Source organism: Sinocyclocheilus rhinocerous, unplaced genomic scaffold (assembly GCF_001515625.1).
Source record: "Sinocyclocheilus rhinocerous isolate Xijiao unplaced genomic scaffold, SAMN03320098_v1.1 scaffold899, whole genome shotgun sequence".
NCBI classification, from domain to species: Eukaryota; Metazoa; Chordata; class Actinopteri; order Cypriniformes; family Cyprinidae; genus Sinocyclocheilus; species Sinocyclocheilus rhinocerous.
Genome location: NW_015653460.1, coordinates 1,638,915 through 1,664,223, shown reverse-complemented (window position 1 = coordinate 1,664,223; position 25,309 = coordinate 1,638,915). Strand labels below are relative to the sequence as shown.

At 37.7% G+C, this 25,309-nt stretch overlaps 1 protein-coding gene across 1 annotated transcript in view; it reads left to right on the top strand.

Annotated features, from left to right (window-relative positions):
• Nucleotides 1–3,932: 3,932 nt before the first annotated feature.
• The window catches only part of LOC107715775 (contactin-associated protein-like 5), a 74,647-nt gene continuing 53,270 nt past the window's right edge, over nucleotides 3,933–25,309 (top strand). Inside the window, exon 1 of the mRNA XM_016521967.1 lies at nucleotides 3,933–4,050. Within this exon, the coding sequence (XP_016377453.1) occupies nucleotides 3,933–4,050 (118 nt within the window). The remainder of the gene's footprint in view (nucleotides 4,051–25,309) is intronic.

The window sequence follows — 25,309 nt, the reverse complement described above, 5'->3', positions numbered from 1 at the left end:
CACACACGATATTTAAGGATTATATAAACCCAAATAAAAGCATCTCAAGGTATTTATGAAAAAAGAAATTTGATAAAGTTCATTAATAATCACACACTAAAAATACACTAATGCTTTAATTAGAAGATAGGTCACGTTCTATAAGCAACCTTTTTATTACTTTTCTTCTTTTAAAATCAAATAACTCTGACTTTATAATGCATTACTGCATTAACAGGAAGTAAATTATAGTAACATAAACCAAGTTAAGTAAGTGTCACTCAAAACAGTAAGTAAATTGTTTTATTTGCCTCGAAAGTAGCTGTAACTTAATAAAACCTAGTAAGTATAACAACTAAGTAAAGATAACTAACTAAATCTAAGTAAGGTAAACTATTGGATTTTACAGTGTACTTTCATCACCCTACCGTATCTAAAAATATATTTTTGCACTTTATTCAATATACTATACTTTCTCCTTAACTTCTAACTGTGTTATGCAAGTACTTAAATGCTGTAGCAATATTGCAGTCCTTTACACTTATTGTGTGTCTCAGTGTTTTAAAAGGTATGGTTGGAGTAAACGATTAGCTAAACACTAAAACATCACAATTCCACTTAAAATTGGTTGATTCGTTCAATTAATTAAACTCCAACCTTGACTGTAAAGTGTTTATTTCTACATTACAAGAAATACTGAAATACAATGCATAGATACTGTATAAGCTAGAGTTCAGAAGTTTTTATTTAAAAGAGCTGTTTTCTATGTTAATATTTTAAAATTTAAATTATTCCTGTGATTGCAAAGATGAGTTTTCAGCATCATTACTCCAGTATTTAGTGTCACATGATCCATCAGAAATCATTCTAGTATGCTGATTCGGTGCTTAAGAAACATTTCTTATCAATGCTGAACATTGTGCTGCTTAATATTTCTCTAATATTTATATATTTTCAGGATTCTTTTAAAGTTCAAAATACCAGCATTTATTTGAAATAGTCAAATAATAGTAATAGTACACATGAATAAGACGATAGATCAGAGATTGTGTAAATCATCACTTGCCTTATCACATCAAGCCTTCTGAAAATTAACCGGAGAGGTGGAGGGTGGCAGAGTTCTTGCTTTTCCTCATCAGTGGAAATGATTTCCATGTCCGCCATTGAGTGAAGGGCAGTGGAGATGAGAAGGCAGATTATGCTAAAAAATAAAGGAGAGGAGAGATTGTTTGCAGCTTAAAGGGTACGCTTCATTTCTCTTCATTTACTCTGAATTACCCCGGAGTCCCTCGGGAGGCTTGTCTTGCCCGGTGCCCTTCAGTTCATTCTGCAGAGCCTTGAGAAGTTCACACTTACTTTACCTTATAGGAAACTGAAGACCCGTTGCAGGTAGAGGTTATGCAAAGTTAAATGAATTCTGTCTCCACACCAGCTGTTAACCTGTGGTAGATAATGATTGTGAGGGTGAATATGGTGGTTCAAATACACAATAGCAATCATTGTAAACACAATTTTGCTGCATGACATTACTCATACATTTTGATAATACTCACACAGTTTCATAACCAGATATATAATTGCACTTTTTTAGCTAAATTATTCTCAAGTATTGTTCCACCCAGTTCTAATATTTATCTAAAATGTATAACGTCCTCGTGGCTTATTTACAGAATGCGTAATTCTTTTTGTTCCTCCATTCAAGTCAGAAGTGCTGCCATCAACTGTGTGACATCTTAAATGCATCTCTTTGATCTGATGTGCCTTTGATCTCCTCTCTGCTTTCTTCTTTGAATTGTAGGATATTCACTTTTGATTAGACACAATACACAAGTTTTATCAAGAGTGCATATGGATTGAAAGGTCAGACAGTAGCATATTTATAGACTCAATCATTGTAATTCAATGCTTATTTATTCATACACTCTTCTAAAGATATTATTAGGCAATATTAAAGATAATATTAGGCAAAACCAAACTTCTTCATTAGCAGATCCTACTGTGTCCTTCATCTGTACATCTAATCTTGAATCTTCAGTTTACGCTCAAAAATCAGTACTGATGTTATCAGACTATGAGCAGTTTATGTATGCAATATGTGTCAGATGGTTAGTGAAAACGAGTGGTCTGTGGGTGTAACTATATCCAACTGGTGAAAAGTGGTCAGTTTAAAAAGCAATGTAAACAAAAGATAGACATATAATAAAGACATGAAACGGGCCTTTCATGTGTCATCAGATTTTATCTACTTCATTTCCTCACTTCTGTTTCTGCAATATTGATGTGAATTGAACTCCAGCATGGAGTGGATGTCTCATGGCATTTCTCCCACACAGCCAAATCGCCCTCTACTCAAGCTCCACAGTGGGAGTTCAGTAGGTCAGACCTGTTTTAATGAGACACGCAGACAGCATGCGTGAGAAAAAGAAAGACAGAGACAGTGTATTAGAAAGTCGTGTTCACATCCTTGCCGCTATTTACTCTGGAAAGGATCAAACAAACATGTCCTTCAGATATTTACTCAGTCTGAAGCTCATGTTTTCTCATAACACACACACACACACAAAGAGTACTCCCTTGGCGTACCAATATGTCATGGTGATTTCAATTCACTCTCTGACATGAAGGAACTCTCAGTATCACCACAAAGATCTGTTAGCACCTGCTCAACACCAGCCAAACAAAGTAGACCATCATGATCTGAACCATAAAAAAGACTTGTATTATAGATATATGAACTTTGGATTACAAGTCAAACGTTTATAACTGCATGTTTTATTGTTTTTGGGGAAAAATATCTTATGCTCACCAAGGTTGCATTTATTTGATCAAAAATACAGTAAAATATTGTGAGATATTAGTACAATTCAAAAAATTGCTTTCTATTGTAATATATTTTACACATTTATTATTGTGATGGCATATAGATGATTTAAACCAGTTCATTTAGGATGAGTTCGATAAAATTCTGACAAATAGGTTTTATGATTGGTTGCCCTTTAAATATCAGGAGACAATAATATGTACCAGTCATTAATAATTGTCACAAGGGTCTTTGCCACTATGAAAATGTTTTGACTTGCCTGACATCCTTGTGGATGTGATCCAGCTTCGGTTAAACAAACTGATCTCAGCAAACAGAAGGAAAATCCACCAATAAATGAGAATGATCTTCTTAGACACAAGCCATAAATAATATAAATCGCATAGACAGTTGTATTAATCATAGCCTAACTGAATTTTAATGTTTTTTGTTTAAAAAAAATGCAGCCATGCACGAGATAAGGCTCAAGGCCACAACATAAGCTTGCCGTTATCTTAACAAAATGTTGTCATGGCTTCAAAATACCACAACGTATCACTCACGTTCAGTAAAACTAACTGAAATCTAAATTGAATTCTAAATTGAAATCTGCAGGACTGTAGCTCTCCAGGAGCAGGGTTGGAGGACCCTGCACTACAGCATGTCATACAGGTATCGATATTTGATCAAGTATGCATTTTTGGACATCCTAGTACTGTCAGGGAGTCTCTGTCACCAGTCACCAGTCACGACGCTCACCTGATCACAATCACCTTGTTACTGATCACCCGCACCTGCAGCCAGCAATCAGCACACCTTCAAGAACACGCTCCTCACAGTCACTCATCGTTCGATCTACCGTTCATTGCCTTTAAGACCTTACTTACCTGTATACTCACGGTGTGTTATTTACCTCCAGAGTTTCCTGTGTTCCTACGATCCCGATCTCCTTCGTTCCCGATCTCCACCAGGATACCTGCAACAAAGACAAAGAGGCTTACTTTCAGCTAAGTATGCAAGAACTGTCATACTGCCATAGACTCACCTGCCTTCTGCTCACCTTGCTCTTCAGTCATTGTCAATAAACCCACCTGCTTAGAACACTTACCTCGTGTCTCTGCCTGTGTACTGTGACAGAAGATCGGACCATAACATGATTGCTGCTGAGGACCGGCTGTGGCGTTTGCGGCAGGACGGTCGGAAGTTGAAGCGATATGTGGAGGAATTCCTCGAGCTTGCCAACCAGGTGAGCTGTCACGACGCCGCTCTAGGTGCGTGTTTTCAGCTGGGGCTCGACGACGAGACTATCCGCTGCGATCTTCCTGTGAGTGATTTCCCCCTAATCGAGCTGATTAACCTCGTCCTTTATTTAAATTGTTCCGACTTTTGAAGTCGAAGAAATAAGGGCACGGTCTAAGTCTCATCGTCCAGCCCCCTCTGGAACACGCCGAGTCTCCCCAGCTCGCCTCCCGCGCCAAACCCCCACATACCACGCCAAAAGTTCCGACCACCTGCGCAACCCACAGCACCCCCGAGCACATCCGAAGCTCCACAATCATCCTCAGACCAGAAAGGCTGGCCGCCTCCAAGACAAGATTGCCGGCTGCTTCAAAGTCAAGTCAGCCGACCGTTCATGACTCAAGCCCGCCGGCCACTCCGAAATCAAGCCCGCCGGCTGTGGCTCTCTCAAGCCTGCCGGCCATTCCTGTGGCAAGCCCATCGTCCGTTCCTGTGTCAAGCCCGCCGGCCACTCCAAAGTCAAGCCCGTGGAGGGCTCCTGATCCCCCGTTAAGCCCAGGGAGGGCTCCAGTCCCCGAGTTCAGCCCCGTAAGTTCCCCCAAGGATTTTTTTTGGGGGGGGTAGTAGGGCTCCGGTCGTAGAGGCGGGGGTTGGGGCCGCGGCCTCGGAGGAAGAGCTGCCATGGCCTCCCGAGTCTCCGGATCTGCCATGGCCTCCCGAATATCCTGATCCGCCATGGCCGCCCGAGCTCACTGTCCCGCCATGGCCCCTGAGCTCCCTGATCCGCCCTGGAGGTATTCCCCGTATCCCAGTCCTGCACCAGCCTCCAGGGCGCCCATCCCCCCTTTTTACGCCGTGGGACACGCCTTCCGGGACGGGGAGGTAATGTCAGGGAGTCTCTAGAGTTTCCCGTGTTCCTACGATCCCGATCTCCTTCGTTCCCGATCTCCACCAGGATACCTGCAACAAAGACAAAGAGACTTACTTTCAGCTAAGCATGCAAGAACTGTCATACTGCCATTGACTCACCTGCCTTCTGCTCACCTTGCTCTTCAGTCGTTGTCAATAAACCCACCTGCTTAGATCACTTACCTCGTGTCTCTGCCTGTGTACTGTGACAAGTACATTGAAGTTCTTATTTTTGCAATTTATTTAGTGGGGAACTACACGCATTTGGACACAGTGAAAGAAGATAATGCTTTTATATGGGTTTTATTAAGAGGCACGTTACCTAAATCTACATTAGGCATGTTATTCTTGTTAAAACGTCTATTTCAGTACATTTTAATTATTTTTGTTTTTTCTCTAAACTTTTCCACAAACTTCCTTTAGCCCTCTCGAGGCTCCTTGGTTTGAAAAACTCTTGATTTAGGTTAACTATCCTAAAGAAGAAGACAAAATATATCGTGTGTGGAGCTCTCCGTGGTCCTGAAATCCAGAGCGTGCCACTTGTATCCTCTCATGCACATAGAACCCTTATTTAAAGCTTTTTGCAACCCTCTACATTGCGAGTAAATCACTCGCATATGCGAGTAAATCTTCACTCTGGGCGACTAAATGATGTCTAATATTAGCCAATGGCTAATAAATTATCAGATTTTACTCGCCAGTGTGTGAGTTGGAGGCTAAGTATAAGTTTAGCTCAGATATAATTTCACTCGCCGAACACTCTCTGACTGAGCGCTTCAGAGTTTCACTCTCCGCCAAGCGATCTGTGCTGTTTTTCTGTTCATCTGAATGGATGTGCAACGCACCTGTATTTAACATACCGTAAACTCTAGTGTGAAGGCCCACTAATCGCCGTCGCTTTGTCTCACACGCGCAGAGAGAGAGAGAGAGAATTGACGCGCTACATGTAAACGATATTCTTTGTTGTATTTTCCTGTCAAAATAACAGCTTTCCTGTGGAATTCCTCAGCTTTTAAGAACTGCAGCTTTTTCCGGTAGTGGGCGTAACTAATGTGCAAACGGAAATCTCATTGGCTGACCCTCACCTATTATCGTCCCTGTTTTGATTTCAGCAAATCAGTTCGAGAAAACGCACACAACCTGATTCATATTCATGAATCCAGCAGCTCATTAATCCTTAGTGCGTTTTATATTGTTCTTATTAGTAGAATTTGTATCATTATTATCTTATCAGTATTTTTGTTATTTTTTCCCAATTTTTTTTTACAGAAAGAGAGAGAGAGAATTGACGCGCTACATGTAAACGATATTCTTTGTTGTATTTTCCTGTCAAAATAACAGCTTTCCTGTGGAATTCCTCAGCTTTTAAGAACTGCAGCTTTTTCCGGTAGTGGGCGTAACTAATGTGCAAACGGAAATCTCATTGGCTGACCCTCACCTATTATCGTCCCTGTTTTGATTTCAGCAAATCAGTTCGAGAAAACGCACACAACCTGATTCATATTCATGAATCCAGCAGCTCATTAATCCTTAGTGCGTTTTATATTGTTCTTATTAGTAGAATTTGTATCATTATTATCTTATCAGTATTTTTGTTATTTTTTCCCAATTTTTTTTTACAGAAACACCACCACCAGTCCAAAGTTCAGTTAAAATGACTAATATGCATTCATACATGGTTATTAAGTTTTAATTCTGATTACTAGTTCTATCATTAAATAATATTGATTATCATATTATAATGCTTGACTGACTGATGTTAAGAGTGTACTTTCAGATATTTAAAAAACTGTGCCATTTTACAAACATGATATATATATTCAGGGAACACACATACTGATAAAAAAAAATTAATAGCCTGAATGCACTATAAGTCGCTTTGGATAAAAGCGTCTGCTAAATGCATAAATTGAATTTAATATATATATATATCTCAGTCTGGCGAGTAAACTAAAAAATGTACTAGCCAATTATTCAATTGCCAAGGTGTCCGTAGAGGGTTGGTTTGGAAATCTGATTTAGGTTGTCTGACCTAACAAGGGAAAAAGAAAAGAAAAGAAAAAAAAAAGAAAAGAAAAAACGCTCAGCTAGACGATATCGAGAGCGCGCCACTTGTATCCTCAAGCACATAGTATCCAAAGAGCGAGTGACTGAGATCAGCACAGACCCAGAGAGAGAGAGAGGGAGTGAGGATAGCGCGAGAGAGAGAGCATCAAACAGAGAGCGCGTGCAAGTGTTTGGATCAGTCCTTCAGAGGGATCTGAGGAAACGACGGGAGGCGCACGCTCATTCGTGGCAACACCTCATTGTGGCGGGAGTCAAAGCGCTACCTTCACGAGACTTAACCCTTTTCCCCTAACTGTTTTAACGGTCGGAGGTACCTCAGAATTGTGGAGCAGAGTACTTTTCCAAATATGAGATTCCACAACGGCATCGGAATTCTTCTCCTCACGACGTTAAGCGCGTTAACTTCAGTTTTATCGGCGAGTAACTGTAAGTTAATTTATTTATTCTGTCAAATACGATTGTTAAACAATATGTCTTTGTATTAAACCTCATCGAATCACGTACAAACCTGAGATATTTGAAGAAATCCAGTCAGGCTGCTCACTGAATTAAAAAGCAGTTAAAAGGCAGTTTGTAAGCAGCCAATACGAAAATTGCAGTGTCGTTTATTTGTTAAGTATTAATGAATTAACATTCATTGTGTCTGTTATGTATTATCTGATGAGTTTTGTATAGCAGCAGATAACTTCTCTTAGACCATTTTGGCTTTTTGAAGTGACTCGACATTGTTTGGAATCACGTTTTAATGTCTTCACTGAAATTTGCAGTAAAAGTCCCTTCGTCGCTAAAATTGTGTATTATTTTATACACAAAAATATATGATAACTTTAAATCTGGGGTGTGTTTAAGGCCATGTTAGTTATGTTATCACAGATGGTGTAAGCTCACACAGAAATGTCGTGAACCCTCTGGAGAGGTAAGAGTCGGTTATTCAATAAACATACAGAAATGATCACGTCAAAAGAAAAAGAAAGAAAACTACTCTTTTGACACCATAAAACAGATTGTAATATATCCTCGTCTTTCATCTGTGATATTTCTCGCGCATTCTTTCATATGCACATCAAGGCGTGCGCGAGCAGAAAGACACTTCTTGAAAAGTCACGCGCTGAGTTGCTCGCTCTCATTTAACATTTCATTTCATCTGTTTGGAAACAAAGGCGACAAGATGGGAGGAGTACCATAGGAAAAAATGCTGGCGATGCCTGCGAAGGTCTGCCGCGATCGAACAGACTCAGATACTCGCACGGAAGGATGCAGTGTGTGGGTCAGGTGTTGTCTACGTCCTCTCGAGAATAGTTAAACCTGAAACCACCTACACTAGGGAGACTAGGAAATTGTGCATTCTAGGAAAATCGCTTATAAACGCACAAACATTTCTTCATTAAGATGTAAAAATGCAGAGAAATGTGTATGTGAGAGTAAGGACAAAAATATTATTAGCTCAGTAATCAATATTACAAGATGTGTGTGTGTGTGTGTGTGCAGGTTTTGCTATACCTGTGAGGGTGGGTTTGTTTATTTATTTATGAATGATAGAAACCTGAAGAAAAAAAAAACTTGGGATTTTTTTAGATTTTCCTCACTTGGAAAGGCAAACATCTTTAGGTCTGAGTGAGGGTTAGACTTTAGGGTTAGTGTTTAGGTTTAGCAAATATCTTCACCTCCATATTATGAGAAGTTCTCACCAATATTCAAACCAACATGTGTTTTGGGGTAGCCTACACTGAAAGACTTTTGTCGGTACTGTAGAGCATTAAGTGTGTTTGATTAGTATGCAAGTGTTTTGAAGGTTGCAGTGGCCTGGGAATATGAGAGAGAGAGAGTTGTGCACTAAAGCAGAGATTTTCAAACTTTCTTCATTTCAAGTACCAATTATTTTGATTCCCTTGCATGGGGCTGCCCTCTTAAAGTACACAGGCCCATTTATACTGTGTGAGTAAGGCAAGATATTTTTAGCAAAATTAAACTGGTTATAAATTGTCATTGTACTACGTGTGTGTGTGTGTGTGTGTGTGTGTGTGTATAAGTGCTGTCAAAATTAGCGCGTTAATGCAGGTGATTTCTTTTTTCAGTTTAACGCGTTAAAAATATTTAACGCAGTTAACGCAGGGGCGGGGCTACGGTTGGCCATCCCACTCACAACTGCTGCTTCTGTCTCATTTTTCTTCACAAGAACCATCGTTTATTTAAAAGCAGAACGTCTTTATGACCACATCATACCGGCGACGTTTCAGACGCGCACTCCAACTTCACTTCAGTGCCAGGAGCGAGTCACAAGCGCGGAAACTGTACTGTGCTTGCAGCGCGTGCTCTTCAATTGTACATACAAATGTGCCGGTGGCGCGCTGTAGCCTGTATCATTTCATATCAAATCGCGAAAGAAATACGAGCAGGCAATGTCGTAGTTATGTCATCAGCTAAGCCATGAAGTCATCAAAAAGGCAATTAAAGCTGCCTTAAAACTGTGCATGTATGTATATGAGTCACATTTAAGAACATGTCTCTGAAATGCAGTGGTTCCCTTTCATGGGCACTTCGAACTGCGTCCTCTAGGGTTCACTATGGGGAACGCCTCGTCGTGACCCATGTCTGAAGCATACATTGAAAAAACACCAACAACACGTTCGACGGTGGTCGAGAAGTTCAGGGAGGCAAAGGTGCACTCAGCGGCCTTCACGAAGGTCCAGGTCTGAGCCCGAACAACCCAGGGGTCCTGGCTCGTCTCGGTTTGAGGATCAGAGACGGGCACAGAAGGCTAGACCTACTTTAACAGGGTGTTGCTACTAGGGGTCTGTTGAGACAGTTCCTTTAGCATATGTAGAGTGTGCGGTAGCCCCTGTGTGACAGGCCAAGACTTCGTTCCCTACTCGGGGAACCATGGTTACATACGTAACCTGAGACGTTTTCCAAACTGACCTGGAGCAGCCAGCACTGTCTCCCTCATCTAACAACCGATTCAGCTCAATTTAATTAGTATAGACTTTAAGACCTGAAGTGGGTCAGAATAGGTAAAGAGAGATGCATGTCAAATTCGCGTCACGTTCAGCAACGGCAACTCTTAAAGAAATAGCAACCAAAACAACCTAATAACCAGCTGCTGTGATGTCTATTAATCAAAGATCAAAGAAAAAAGAGGAAATCAATCACTTTTGTAGCTTTAAGGATTCATCTATACTTAATTTAAAATTTAGTGTTTGATAACTTTATTCAATTTCTGTATATTTCTTACCTGCTGAAGGGCACAGGTAAATATGACATTTATTATAATGGGTTTATTTGAAGATTGTTTTAAGTTCACTTAAATTAGAAGTTATTTTAAGTAGTCTAATAAATGTTAAAATTGATATCTCTAATCAATGGTTAAATATTAGGGGGAAAAACAATTTCCTAGACATCAGTATTATGGTATCAGTGATACTGTACTTCAGTCATAAAAAAGATGCCATTATACAAATATTAAAAATATACTGTCTTTATGTTGTTTCTACATTAATTTGAAGATTGAATGCAAAATTATTGCAATGTAAAATTGATTTGTTAAATCAAATGAAAAATGGTGTGTCTGATTGGTCCAGACGCTACAGCCGCCATAAAGCCATTTTGACGTAACCAATTTTTCACAACAGAACGTAGTTCCTTTTTCCGTATTTTCTTGTCTACATCACCGATTTTAAAGTGATCTACAAGTTCCCATAATTGCTGTTTTACGAAATAATTTAATATCTCCTCTGATGGATCTTTAATAAATTCTTCTATAGACACATTCTGTTTACATAAAATGTTACTCTTTTAAACACAAAGCAAGTGCATTTATTTCCTCTCCGGAACACAAAACAGGTGAAACAATTATTCACTCTCCCCCTTCTAAACTGCCTACCAACCCACTAAGCTAACCTATGCCTAGTCTTCATGCAGCTTTCAAGAGTAAAGCAACATTAAAAACCAAAATACCGATGGTTTAGAAACTGAACAAACAGCTCAATTCAAAACCACTGCGGTGTACTTCACCCAAAAGCCTGCACAAAAATAAAAAAGGAAAATGAACAATGAATCACCCGCAAAAAGAAAACTGCACTTACCATTAATGACTACCTTCGAACTCCCGAGACAGCTTGAATACACAATATTTATGTCCGTCTCTCAAAACAACGCGCATACCGAAAGCTCATTATTTTACACATTTAGCCTACTTCAATCAAATCGACATCATACCAAATCTTAATCAAACAAATTTTCATCTTGTTATGATGTAATTTCGCTTTCGGACAAGCCCCCATTTGTTACGATCTCTTTCTGGATCGCAACACTATTTCATCCGTGAAAACACTAGTCCTCTGGCTACCATGTCAGAAGCTGCAATTCTGAAAAAATGTCGCCTGCTGTGACGATGTCACAAGTTATCTTTAATCTTTGGGTTAGCTATGCCCTGGGCTTTGTTTGGCTTATATTTGTTTGGTTTACATTACTGATATGAATGTCTGATTTCTATTGTTTGTTTAAATTTTGTGTTTGTTTATTTTTCTTGTCTAAGGTGCACATTAGGTCAAGAAAAAGAGACACCAATAGGTATCGTTTGTATTTTTTTTTTTTCAGAGTTAATCAGTTTAATTTTCTTACCTTTTTTTTTCCCCCCCCTCTGGGCTCATGACTGCAGCATGGTTCGGGGGGTGGGGGTTTAAGAGGAAGTGCGGCCTTCCTGTTTCCCATTTTATACCATCTTATGTAATTCTGGGTAGTGTAGGCATAGTCTACTGGCTAGTCTGAGCAGGAGGGTCATCGTTTATTGTGTTTATTTGGAATGTATATATAAATGTATTGTATTGCTCAGTTTTTGTATGTATTTTGGTAATGTTGATCTTATTTTATTTTGAACTTCATATTCAGTTGAGTTTATGTAGATGTTTATGTGTGTATATGATTTTTCTTTTTGTTGCTTTTCCTGTGTTTGGGATGGTTTGACCCTTGGGTGTAAAAGGGCGTACTTGGCCTCTTAGTAGTTAGTTCTGGTTGGGGCCTCCGTGAGGAGGGTCAACTTTAATGTCTCCATTGTTATTTGTGAGTCAATAAACTAGGGCTGGGCGATATAGCCTTTAATGTTAGGTGGGATTAATCACGATTAATTTCAGAAAAATAATGTTCAATTAATTAGTTATTTTTTAATCGACTGACAACATAAAAAAAACAAATAAATATATATATATATATATATATATATTTATTTATTTATTTATTTATGAATGATAGAAACCTGAAAACACACACACACACACACACACACACATATATATATATATAACATCTCAAACATACTGTAGTGTACTGGATAAAATAATGTGAACAGCCATTATTATAGATTTTGTATAATTTGTGTAGGCTAATGTTAAAAAAATATACTAATGCTTATCTTTTATTTATATTTTATTGTCTATATTTTATATGTTGTATATACAGGGCTCAGTGCTAAGGATTTTTCTTGCCCTGCCAACATTTTCACTGGCCCTGCCACAAAATATTAGATAGCTGTTGTTTTCACTGTTTTTGACCCATGTTATCTTGTACTCTCTCTCTAATAATTAGGCTTATGTGACTCCATAATTTTAGATGCCAGTGAAGTTTTACAATTCTCTATTCTAATTTTGATACCACAGCAAAAATTACTAGCCTAACAAATAAATTTTTTTAACGTTATTAAAGACAAGTGAACAGTCAGTAATAAAATAAGAACAAATAAACAAATTACAAGCAATAGCACAAATAAAGTTTTTTCTGGTTTGTAGGTGATTAGGTACATACATTGAATAATAAAATGGAAAATAACATTGCATAGTATTCACTGTATAAATTAATTATAGATTAATTCTTGTTAAAGTTATAACAAGAATTAATCAAAAGTTGTTCAGTCAAGAGCAGTGTCACACCCCTGGACTCATTCTGTGTGTTTTTCCCTCTCCACGTGCTCCATGACCTAGTTTTCCCATGTGTTAATTGTTAATTAGTTCCAGGTGTGTCTCGTCATCCCCTCATCAAGTCTTGTGTATTTAAAGTGAGTCCTTTTCATAGTCTCGTTGTCTGGTATTGAATGTTCGTCTCTCCCCGCTACGTGTGTGTTCCTGGTTCCTTGGATGTTTTTTAAGTCTGTTAGTTTGAAGTTTACTCCACGTCTCCTCGTTCCTCACGCAGTACTCCTCACAGTAGTGGCTCGTGACAAGCAGTGAGTGATTTTCAATATTTTTTTTTTTTTCGATTAACATTAAGGAAAATTAGTCTGTGTCACTTTAAGACACAGTGCATGGATGCAATATTAGCTTTCTTTCTCAACTGTTTGTTCACTGAAAACGATGATACTGTAATCACCCAGACGGGCATTTGAAATAATTTTGTATGTGTTTGTCTGTTTAAATGCAAGAAGACATAAAAAAAAGAAGACTCAATCCGGTGTTTGTGGATTGTCCGAGTTGTGGCTCTCTGTTTTCATGGTGTGTGCACTATAAACAAAGTGCGAGTAATGAATTGAGTTACTTCTCGTCTTCTTTCACTTGAATGGTTTAAAATCACTTGAATGTTCAAATTGGCAAGGCTTAAAATTGATGAAAAATGATAAACATTTGTGAGGATGCAGCAGTGGCCCAATCGGGCAGTTCTTATTGTCAATCCCTGATAGCGTAAGTTGTGTTTAGTTCAAGCTGTGGGGAAACAGGGGTGATTTGTCACCAAAAAGGGTAAATTATTGGAGCCCATTTAGCAGGAGCATCTGTAGCTCAATTGTTTGGTGTTTTAAGAACAACAGTCTTTACAATTGTGTGTACACAAAGCTTGGCAAGACATAATTAGCGAAGAAGAATAGTGGGCGAAAACTGAAAGTGAATGATAGGATCTGGAAAGGATTATGTTCAAACAACAGAAACTTCAGAAAGTCAACATCCATTAAAGAGCTGCAACTGCTAAAACTTGAATCACAGACAGCAATGCTAAAATGGAGAAAAGATGTCATGATCATAAAACCTGGACAGTTGGAGCACCAAAATGAACTTCATCTGACTTGAATATTATCAAACCACTGTGAGCAGATTTGGAGAGAGGAGTGAAAAGCCAATTCCCTTCTTCAACAACTGGCAGATGTTCTGACAGACGACACTGGACACTGGAGACTATTCAGAAGTTGTATGAATCTATTATAAGAAGGCTGGAAGCTGTATCAAAGGCAAATGCTGGTAGAACACCTTAATAAAGAAGTATTGCCTATTTTGCAGTTGTTCATATTATTCTGTCCAACCCCTGTATTTCAAATTTATTTGTGTTGCGCTTTCACAATAAATTTGGTTCCAAAGCAGTTTTTAATAGAATATTGCCTTAGAACGCTGCAAAACTGCTACAGTAAGTGATCAAACCAAAGGCACAACAAATAAAAACCACAGTACATTTAAAGTTGAGTCGAGTGTGATTGGTGTGGTGTTTAGTGTGCAGTAAGAGTAGTGTGTGAGAATGATGAGGTTGCGAGTGTTTTGTTGGAGGAATGTGGAAGACTGCTGTCTGCGAGCAATCAGTACCGCCCATGTCAGGCAGAGGTGCTGCAGCTTCTGTAAGACAGAGAAGTGGCATTTAACTCGCTCCCCGCTGAGAACAAAAGCCCTCTGCGATTTTCAATCTGTCTCTCACAGACTTTAGCTCCCATGAACAGGTGTGTGAGTGATTGAACTCGTGGACCCTTGCCAGGAGAAAATAACTTTCCTTTAAATAAGTTACGCTTTGGAAAAAGTGCTCTGAAATAGACAGTAACTGTGAGATCAGGGCTATATGAAGAATCAGACAAATTCCTAGAGTAAACGTAGCTGATTATGCTGGGAGAATGCTTTTAACAAAAATGTAGACTCAAAATGGCATTCAGGCAGAAATGGGTTTTAGTCGTTTTTACACCCTTTCAGCTTTCGGTAAATGAAGCAGCAATTATTATAATCAGCACTGTCACTTTGTAATGCGACGTCGTTCTGGCATCATACCACAGAAAAGCAAATTGCAGTCAGTTGCATGGCAGTGCGGTTTCTCAGGCATTTGCTGGTTTACATGTATTTTAGGCACATGCGTGTTATCATTACACTGGTAGAGCAGCAGAATAGTTTATTTGCCTGCACAGAATGTGCTTCCATATTGTACACACAATTTCTTTAAGAAACAGAAAACATGCTTACATAGGCTTCCAGCTGTTGCTGTAGATTAAGGAATTTAGGCAGTCAAGTCTGGCTGAATTATGCTCTGTCTGTGTGCTTCTGAGTCATGTGTTTACAGTCTTTTCTGTTGAGTGTTAGGTGTGTCTTGTGGGTGTTTATTTATGGAGCCGTTTTCAGTTGGTTTTCACCACATTCATAAAATTCTGGAGGGACGTCTTGCTATATTTATAATCAGTTTTGGGCGTTACTCCAAATACTGAAGCTGGATTTTAAATCATGTAGCTTTTCAGCAGTGAAGCTACTTTATTGATTAGTAGCGGGGCAGAGCTGACAAACTCTACAGCATTACATTTTTCTGACAGTATTCAAGCGATCAAGTCTTTTTCTCTCAGCTGTTTAGAATTGGACCTGACTTTTTTTATTAAACGGATAGTTCACCCAAAAATGAAAATCACGATCAAGGCTCAGAAACGTAGCAAGGAGATAATTAAAATAGTCCATGTGACATCAGTGGTTCAATCGTAATTTTACGAAGCTACGAGAATATTTTTTGTGCGCAAAGAAAACAAAAATAACGACTTTATTCAACAATTTGTCTCCTCCATGTCACCCTATAGCGCCATTTTTGGAGAGTATCACAAAAGTAAACAACGTATGCAACGTATGTACGCAGATAGGTTGTTTACGTTCAGATCAAAGTGTAAACAACGAAAACCACGTATCCGTGTATGGTGCTGCTGACACAGAACAGCATATGTTGTTTACGTTTAAATGGCACCATAGGGTGATGCGGAGGATACAAATTGTTGAATAAAGTTGTTATTTTTATTTTTATAAACGAGAAAAAAAAATCTTAGTTTATTAAAATTGTATTCATAAGAATGTTTTGTGAATCGAACCCCAGCGATGCCTGACTCACAAATCACTCTTTTGAGTTAGGTCTTTTCATTGAGTCAGTCTGGAAAATTGGTTTACAATTCAGTGCACGTTATTTGGCCAGTTCACTCATGCACTGAATCGTTTGGAGTGGTTTCTCACTCAGTAAAACTTGAACGTAATATATATATATATGAGCATATGCTATAAAGTGATGAACATGCACACAGACACAGGCAGCTGTGAATCCTTTGGGACAGGACAGAGGTTATACTCTCCTAATCCTCCATAAGGTATTCAATTAAAAATGGCTTTCACCCTTAATTCCAGGGCCTATATTTTATCCTCCAACAGATCCAGCTCTATGTGCAGGTGTGCCTATCTAGGAAAAGCTCCAGAACAGGCATTCAACTCAAGTCAGAGCAGAGCTGTCGAATGAAAAAAGGTGCAATCTCTATGTACTTTACTTTAAGCATGAATGTTAAATGTGAATTAAATGAACCACACAAATCCAAAGCAGGTTTGAAATGCCAGCAGCAGACGGCCATAAATAATCACAAAATGCCCTGTGTAAGAATTAATTTGTTTTGTGAGTGGCACTGACATCTGAAATAATCAAAATTCAGCTTGCCAAGAGATCAGTGTGATTGTTTTCTGCTGACCCTAAAGCTGCGGGTTTAGTCAGTGGTGTCTGCAGGACGGCCCAGACGTTGCTCAAATCCACAAGAAATTACTGTAAAACTAAGGATGCATTTCATGTCAGAAAAATGTTATGCAATGACATTGATTTGACTGTATCCTCATCATTTTTTTTTTGGGGGGGGGGATAAACGCATTAGTATTAGTATTAAAAGTATTAGTATTATTAATCATGCATGATGATTTAGCCTTATCGGGAGGTGTTGCAATTACACTGAGAAACAGCAAGAAACTTTTTTTCTTGTAAAAAATTTTCTTGTAAAACATACTCCAATAATCTTTGAGATTGCATACCCCTGAACAATATCTACACTAGTTATCATCACTAGTACAAACTCATCTCATGTTAGGACAGTATGCATCATTAAAAATGTTTAGAGCTCAGCCTCCAGATATTAAGAGTTGAGCATACATCACACAGTGTGTAAGGCAGGCATGCTAAGTAGGGCTCCTTCCAGCTTGATGGCTGGATTACCTCTTGATTTCAGAGGAAGTATAGCTCAGCCCAGAAACCGCAGCTGACAGGCTTGCCTCATTCTGTTAAAATGTCAGGATTACTCAAAGTTATGTCTCTGAATTTGCTGAAACTTTGATGCCCAATAATGCACTAATGAATAAGAGAAAGGGCTGCTGAAAATTAAATTTGTATAATTAGATAATCAGGTAAACATGCATTTGAAGGGGAAAACCAATTGTGTGTGCATGCATTTCATGGCCTACATTTTGTGAATAGAGTCAGCATAAACAGCTCACTATTTGCTCATAAGTTTGCAGTGTTTACATATTACATGTTATTTATTTTAACACCTAAGACAAGTACAAGAATCTTGAGTTTTCTAAATCATTACCTTCACAGTCACTTAAATTGCTCTTCACTGTCAATAACATCAGACCTGCATAGTCTGGGTTGTCCTAATAGCCACAGAGTGTTTGTGAACTTTCAGAGGTTCGGTGAACAAGGTTCTACATAAAGAGATGTGTTTGGTGTCATATTGTCACAATTCACTCGGGGAGCAAGGAACGAGGAGTTCTTGAATAACAGTCTTTAATAATCCACAGGAAAAACAAGAACAAGGAGGACATTCAACAACTAGACCCGACAAACAAGAACTGAAAGGACTAGGGCTTTTAAAGGCAGGATAATTGGGGAGGAACGAGACACACCTGGAATCAAATTATCACAATCAACATGAGGAAGAAACTGGGTCACAGGGGCAAAAACACACGCAGAATAGTCCATAATCCTGACACATATTCAGGTGCATCTCAATAAATTAGAATGTGGTGGAAATGAGCCAAAATCATCACAATTAAAAGAACCAAAGACTTAAACTACTTCAGTCTGTGTGCATTGAATTTATTTAATACACGAGTTTCACAATTTGAGTTGAATTACTGAAATAAATGAACTTTTCCACGACATTCTAATTTATTGAGATGCACCTGTACTGTCTCAGGGAATTGCTCATGTTAATTGTTATTCAGTGGGTGGATTCTTGAAGGTTGTTAGATGCTCTTATGTAATTTCTTTTTTAAAAAGGTTAAAGCACCGCTTCTGTTTTAGAATGTTCAGTCTGTTTTGGTGCATCTCAAGGATTCTCTCTCGGTCTCTCTTTTTAACATGCTTTCTAATTTAGCATATTGCTGGGCCTGTGCAGTTCTTAGTTATATTAGGTAAATGCAATGTTTGATTTTTAAGGAGATTTTGTTTACCTTTGTAGAAAAAAAACTTTTAATGTCCTTTTGAAGTTTGGTTCTTGGCAGAAAATATCACTGCCGTAGACCCTTTATCAGGCTTTGTCATGAAAACAGGGAAGAAAAAAAAACTTTAGGGGCGTAATAAAAATTCAGCAAATGTTTTTTCCTTAATAAAGGCATACAAGGAGATGTAAGCACAATAATTTAATTTAGAATACAAGAAGAATAGTATTTCTGCTTCAAATTGAATTTAATAATAATTTAATTATTTATACACCTACTTTAAACTTTAGAAACTGTGTAAACTTTTAATCTTAGTCTATTCTTCCTATGTGACGGGCAGCCCAGACAGAAGCTACACCATAAAGAATTATTTTCCAAAGTTTTAAATAAAACAAAGATCGATGGGGTATGTTTTACAAGAAAATCCTATTTGAGTTTTTCTGCTACATGTTTAATTCAATGTGTTGCTTGCCATTTCTTTGTAATTGCTTGTGAAATTTACTAGCGATTTCTAAATTAAAATTGTTTCTTCACTAAATTTACACTAAATGCCAGATACAGTTACCAAAATACCAATAATAACAAACCCGAATTGAAATGTCGAAGCTTTACTATTGCTGGCTGCTCATTCAGAAAGATGAGGGCAACAAAATAATTACTCTTACTACCATCTATATCATAATGTATAACAATATAAATGCCATGAAGTAAACCTTGTCATAATTCATCAACAGTAGATCATAAGCAATGTATTAGCATAAATATTTATTGATTACGAACTGCTCTGAACCTGCAACCTCATAGAACGAGCAATAAAAGTCACCATACCCGGCCATACCCTGGTTGTTTGTTGCCATAGCTAAGTTGATTTCTTAGACTTTTTAGGGACCTGCATGGACTTTTTTTATCCGCAAACGTGCTCCTAAATGCGTTTTTAAAGTTCACACACATCTATTTTTGGTCGCAAATGCTAGTGAAACACTTGCACTGTTGAGCCCTGCTGAGATACATGAGGTTCAGATATGAGGATATCATCCAATAGTCTCTTTCTTTCTGTCTCTTTCTGCTTTCAGTCTATCTTTGTACTAATCTTAGAGAAGCATGATAGATGAGTTATTCTAAGGATCCGGTCGGGTGGGGGAGTTTGGCAAAAGGGCCCTTCCAGTCACACACAAATATCGAGAGGACCCTCCCACTCACACACAAATGAAGATCAAAGAAGGCAGGCAGGGATTTACAGAGATTAAAGCAAAGTGAAGGACAAACAAAATCCTCCCGAGTTTTGATGAGCGGAAATTAAGGCCACGGCTCAGCATCGGATGAATACAAACAAATAGAGCGCCTGCCAAATGACACATCTCAGGAAAAAAAATAAAATAAAAATTGCACATGCAAATAATATGTTTTTAGCTTTTAGCAATGATGTTATTCAATACATAATTAACTATTTTGTTAAAATCAAATAAAAAAATGTCATTATATCATTAGGGGTCTGTTGTCATAAAAAGGCTGTTTGAGCTGTCATGTGGTGTGACATGCTAAATTCCATGTAAAACAGCATTTTTCAGATTATAATTCTTATGCATTTGTATTGACATTAATTGAGAGACCACATGAAATATTTGTACTTTTAAAAATCCATTTGTCTCTCTGCAGGACCATTATATTGAACTAGTGAGACATTAAAAGTGTTAAAATCTTGAAAGCGTTCATGGACCTTTGCCCAAAACCCTCTAGCCATTTATGGAAAGATTTCAGATTCCTTTCCTGTGGTTCGAATCTCAAAAAATTATATCATACATCAGATAACTAAAGCTCAAGGGCCAAACTGAGTTATTTGTCAGGCAATCTTATCAAAGCTCCTATTTACACTGCAAGTACTGCTGTCATTCTGCTGGGAGATGATTTAAACAATGCCTGGCGGAAACACTGAGGAAACCCGTTAATCTGCCATTAATCTCCCACCTTAATCAGCGCTATCGTGGCGGCCCATCAGATGGGTGATCGATCCCGCTAGCTATAAATAGCTTAGAGCAGTGCGAGCTAAACAACTCTCTGATGTGATGTACGTTCATTAGACCTGGATGCTCGGGGTGTTTAGCACATCCTGTCCTTTCAGTGATGATCATAATCATTTCCTCTCTTTTTAATCTTTCACTCTATCCAGCCTTGTTTACAGTTGTTAAAAGCTGTCCCGTGATTCCTCTATACAGGGGTCGGCAGCCTTTTTTACATAAAGTGCCATGTCAACCTCTGAATTAATTGTATTTTATAATATAGACTGTAATACAATATACAGTGGAACGTATACACTTGTGTACACCTTTAAAATGAATAAAGTTGCATACAATGACAAAATTATATTAAAGTTTTAATTAAGTTTTTCACAAAAACCTCTCTAAGCCATTTTTGCTGTGATTTTGACTGACTGGTTCCAAAGTGATTTTTAATGAATGCATAAAATCAACTATGAATATATTCCACTCTTTTTTGACAACCAAAACTTAAGCCATTTAAGACATTGTTTTATCATTTGAAACATAACTCCTTGATGGGAAATGTTTTGCTTAAAACGTGGGACCACTGTAATAATACTATGCTATATAGAAGTATTATCGTTTTATTTTCATTTTTATTTTTTGTGCAAAAAAAAAAGTCAAAACAACAGACCAAAGTGCATCATTGTTGTACTGTGCAGCTCCTGCCCTCCTTAAAATAAAGGTGCTTAAAAGGTTCTTCACTGCGATGCCATAGAAGCATTTTTGGTTCCACAAAGAACCATTCAGTCAAAGGTTCTTTAAAGAACCATCTCTTTCTTACCTTTTTATAATCTGAAGAACCTTCTTTTGCAACAAAGAGCCTTTTGTGAAACAGAAAGGTTCTTCAGATGTTAAAGGTTCTTTATGGAACCATTTAGACAAAAAGGTTCTCCTATGGCATCGTGAAGCACTTTTATTTTTAAGAGTGTGTAAAGCGTTCCAGTTATAGTACAGTGCAGATCATTTTCTGGTTTGTGCTGTCTGTAGGTTGCGCAAGTAAATGGAACGGATCTATGCACTGTTCAGTGGGCCGTGCAAGTAAACAGATCCGCTCTCCAGTGATTTGTGCTGCGCGATTCAACTGAGTAGTGCAGTTTCATCCCACTTTTTCGAGCATTTGGCTTCCCAAACGGCTTTATAACTCAATAAAATAGTCTGTGTGATTACAAAGCAGGGCTTCTGAAAGATTCATGCAAATATGATTGACTTCAGTTTTTCTAAAATAAACAACAAAATAAAATTATATGCATAATATTCTTCTCGCTCCTCTCTTATTGCCTGCATGGCAGTGATTACACCTCCGTGTTCTAATGGCATCAAGCAAGCTTTCCCAAGTTCCTTTGACCAACCTTTCTTCATACTCTTTCTTCACAGCCTTATTACCAGCATTCCCTTAAATTCTTCCTCTCATTTCTCTCTGCCATTCCTACTTTCTTTCTCTCTTTTCTATGTCCCTGTGACCACATGATTAAAGCACTCCTGCCCATGTCACAGTGAGGCAGCACAGTAATAATGTTTGACCTTTTGAACAATGACCATGTGAATGCACTCTCGTTTCAGGCAGGTCCATGTCTCTGAAGGACTCTTCATTCTGACCTGCCTGAAACGTCACTGACTCAGGCCCACCTTTCTTAGGCCAAAAATTCCACATAATGTCTGTCATTCAACTACTTCAAAATGCTGCTGCTCAGGGGTTATTTTGTGTTGGAAAAATATAATTATGTCCCTGTTGCTAGGCAAACACTTTACTGGCTCTGTGGTCTCTGTTATCATTATGTTCAGATGTGAGTGTGTGTGCGTGTATGTATGTATGGCCAAAGGGGAGTGAGAACGATTTGAAATTGTGGTGATTTTTAAAAAATGCTGAAAGGTCAATGAGATGCTCGTGCTGTAGATGAAAAGGATTGAAGAGATGTGCTTTTGTTGTTTTAACCATGGAGGGCCATAAACCATTTTTTATGAAAGATAAAAGTGCACATTTTGATTGGCCGATGAGGTGGAAGGGGTCCAGCTGAGGGTACTTATGAAACCACCAACAATGGTGGACTTACAACATTGTTTTTGAAGAATAATCTTGAATTGTTCTTTTTAGTAGTTAGCAGTGTATACTTGCATGAATTGACTTCACATAAATCAAATCCATTGAATGCTTAGTTATTAAATTGTCTGTAATGACCGTTGAGGATATTTATAAGTAAGATGGGTTCTCATTATTTGGCCTGTTCCTGGACATCTGCCGTCCAGCAAAGTTCAGCTCCAACCCTAATCAAATACACTTGAATCAGCTAAATAAGATCTTCAAAAACACATTAATGCCAGTTGATGTTGGAGAAAGGCTGGAACTGAACTCTACAGGATATGAGATCTACAGAAACGGGACTGGGCACCTCTGAGCTAAACTTTTTGAGAATGCAGTTCTTAAAGTTGTGATGAAACTGAAGTAGCAACAGATCTTTTCTTCTGTATTCACCACAGAGAAGTCTGTTGTTTCACTGAAAGATCAAGTTATGTTTAAGACTCACAGGGTCTTAAACATAACTTGATGTTTAAACCAAGAGAAAGGAAAAATTGAAATCGCATCATATGACCCCTTTAAGCAAAAATGCACTTAATTTAGGTTTTTTTTCCCTCTGGAAACAAGACTAAATATCTTAAGGCATTTGGCTTATCTAGTAAAAGTATCTTGATTTAAGAATTTTTAGATATTTTGACTAGAAACAAGACAAAAATACTAAGTAAGATAAGCCATTTTTTGCAGTGCAGAACTACAAACGTGAATAAAACGCGTTAGAAAAACTACAAATGTGGCGGATGCGCGCGATCGACGGTTAGGTAGCGAGGTTTACAAAAAGGGGTTTGAGTTACTAATAATCAACATTTAACCTGGTAAAAAATATTTATTTATTGTTATCCGTGTTATATTTAATCTGCAACAGCAATGTGAACTTTTATAAACATCCATTTGGTCGTTAACTTTTAAATGCATCATGCAGAAAATATGAGCAGAGTTCTCCGCATGAAAGACCCGCAACTGGCAGATCAACGAGCTACTTCTTTTCTCTCTGATACGGTAGGAAGTTAAATTAAATGAAATGTGGAGGATGTTGACTGTGACAAGATGATTGACAGGCCAGTTTACAGTGACAGGGTGCGTGTAACAGGTGCGACAGAGCGGTCCTTTAAAGACGCAGTTGTGTGACGTGATAGAATGTCCCAAAGCTTGCCTACTCTTCTACTACACACTCAAAAGTGTGTACTTTTTCTTCACCAAACAAGTACATACTTTAAGGGTGTAGTATAAGTAGGCACATTGAGACGCAGCAATTCATTCATTCGAACGGCTGAATCATTCAGGAATGAAGTAAACAACTCTCTTTATGAATGGGACTTTGAATAATTGGTTCACACAATTCATTCAAAACGCGGATTCATTCATAAACTAAACACCGCTGTGTTGCTCGGAGAAGCGTAACAATTCTGCTATGGCTTTAAAGGTAATGCTCTCTGCTAAACTGAGCAATATATATATGGCAGGATCTGTAAAATATGTATAGAATTTCAACAAATTCGCTCTCTCAGCTTTTGTAGTGATTGTGAGTTTCTCTCAAAATGGGTCAACAAGCAACTGAAGACAGCTAGCAGGATCAGTTTTCACAGTGTATCATGTCCTATTCTTAGCCCTTGTATGTTTGTTGCTTCCACATGTATTGTTTCTAAATCTTGAGTGGGATTATTAGTGTGAATATGTCCATCCCTAGTCTGTGCTTACGGTAATTAAACATTAGTCCAATTGGTAACACCTTATAATTTTCATTAATAAATCATTAACAAACATTATATAATGTTTAAATAATCATTACTTAATATATATTCACATATCTAGAAATATGAGATAATGTGCTTGTTAATGTTAACTGATGAACTTATTAAACATTACCAAATGATTAACAGATCATTATTTAATGTAAATTGAAATGCTTACAAATGCAATTAAACTTTCAATTCATATGATAATGCATTTTTTAAACTTCAGTTCACATATTAGCTAATGCTCATTTTTACATTTACAAATGTTGTGAAGCACTTCACAAACTATTCATGTTAATATATTCATTAACTAATAATCACAGCCTGTAAAGGTATATATTTGGTCTTTGTTTGTTGTGTAGACTTCTACTATTTGCACATCTTAAATCCTTTATTAATTATTTGTTAATGTTTTTGCAGTACCCAATCTGAAGTGGAAACTATGCATCAATTGTAAAGGTTTATAAACATTTACTAATCATTAATACCTTTATGAGCAGTCATTTTGATGGCAAAAAAAAAAAGTGTCCCAAATGACCTGAATTCACCCTATTTTCACATCTTTACAAATCATTTATTAATCATTTGTTCATGTTTTTGCAGTACCCTATCTAAAGTGGAGACTATTCATCATTTGTAAATGTTTATAAACATTGACACATTTTTTTAGTATCTTTATTGGAACTGGACCTTTAGCTACTTTAACAACATTTGTGTAAAGGGTGGTTCGTTAAGTTTAGCTAAATGCTTTGGTAATTATTTTTTCTTGGTAAAATAATCACATTGTAATTTGGGTGAAAAACATGTTTTTATCACCTCAACACTTATATTAGTACAGTGGCGGCTCGTGGGTTTTAAAATAGAGGAGGCACACTAATTGTATTGGCCTGGGATCCCTGCCGATTATTATTATTATTATTATTATTATTTGCTTAACCACTTTAAAATGGCTTTTTGGTTGCATTTAGTCAGAAAACGTAAAGAAAATGACATACATACAGCAAGATAATATAATTTCACTTACC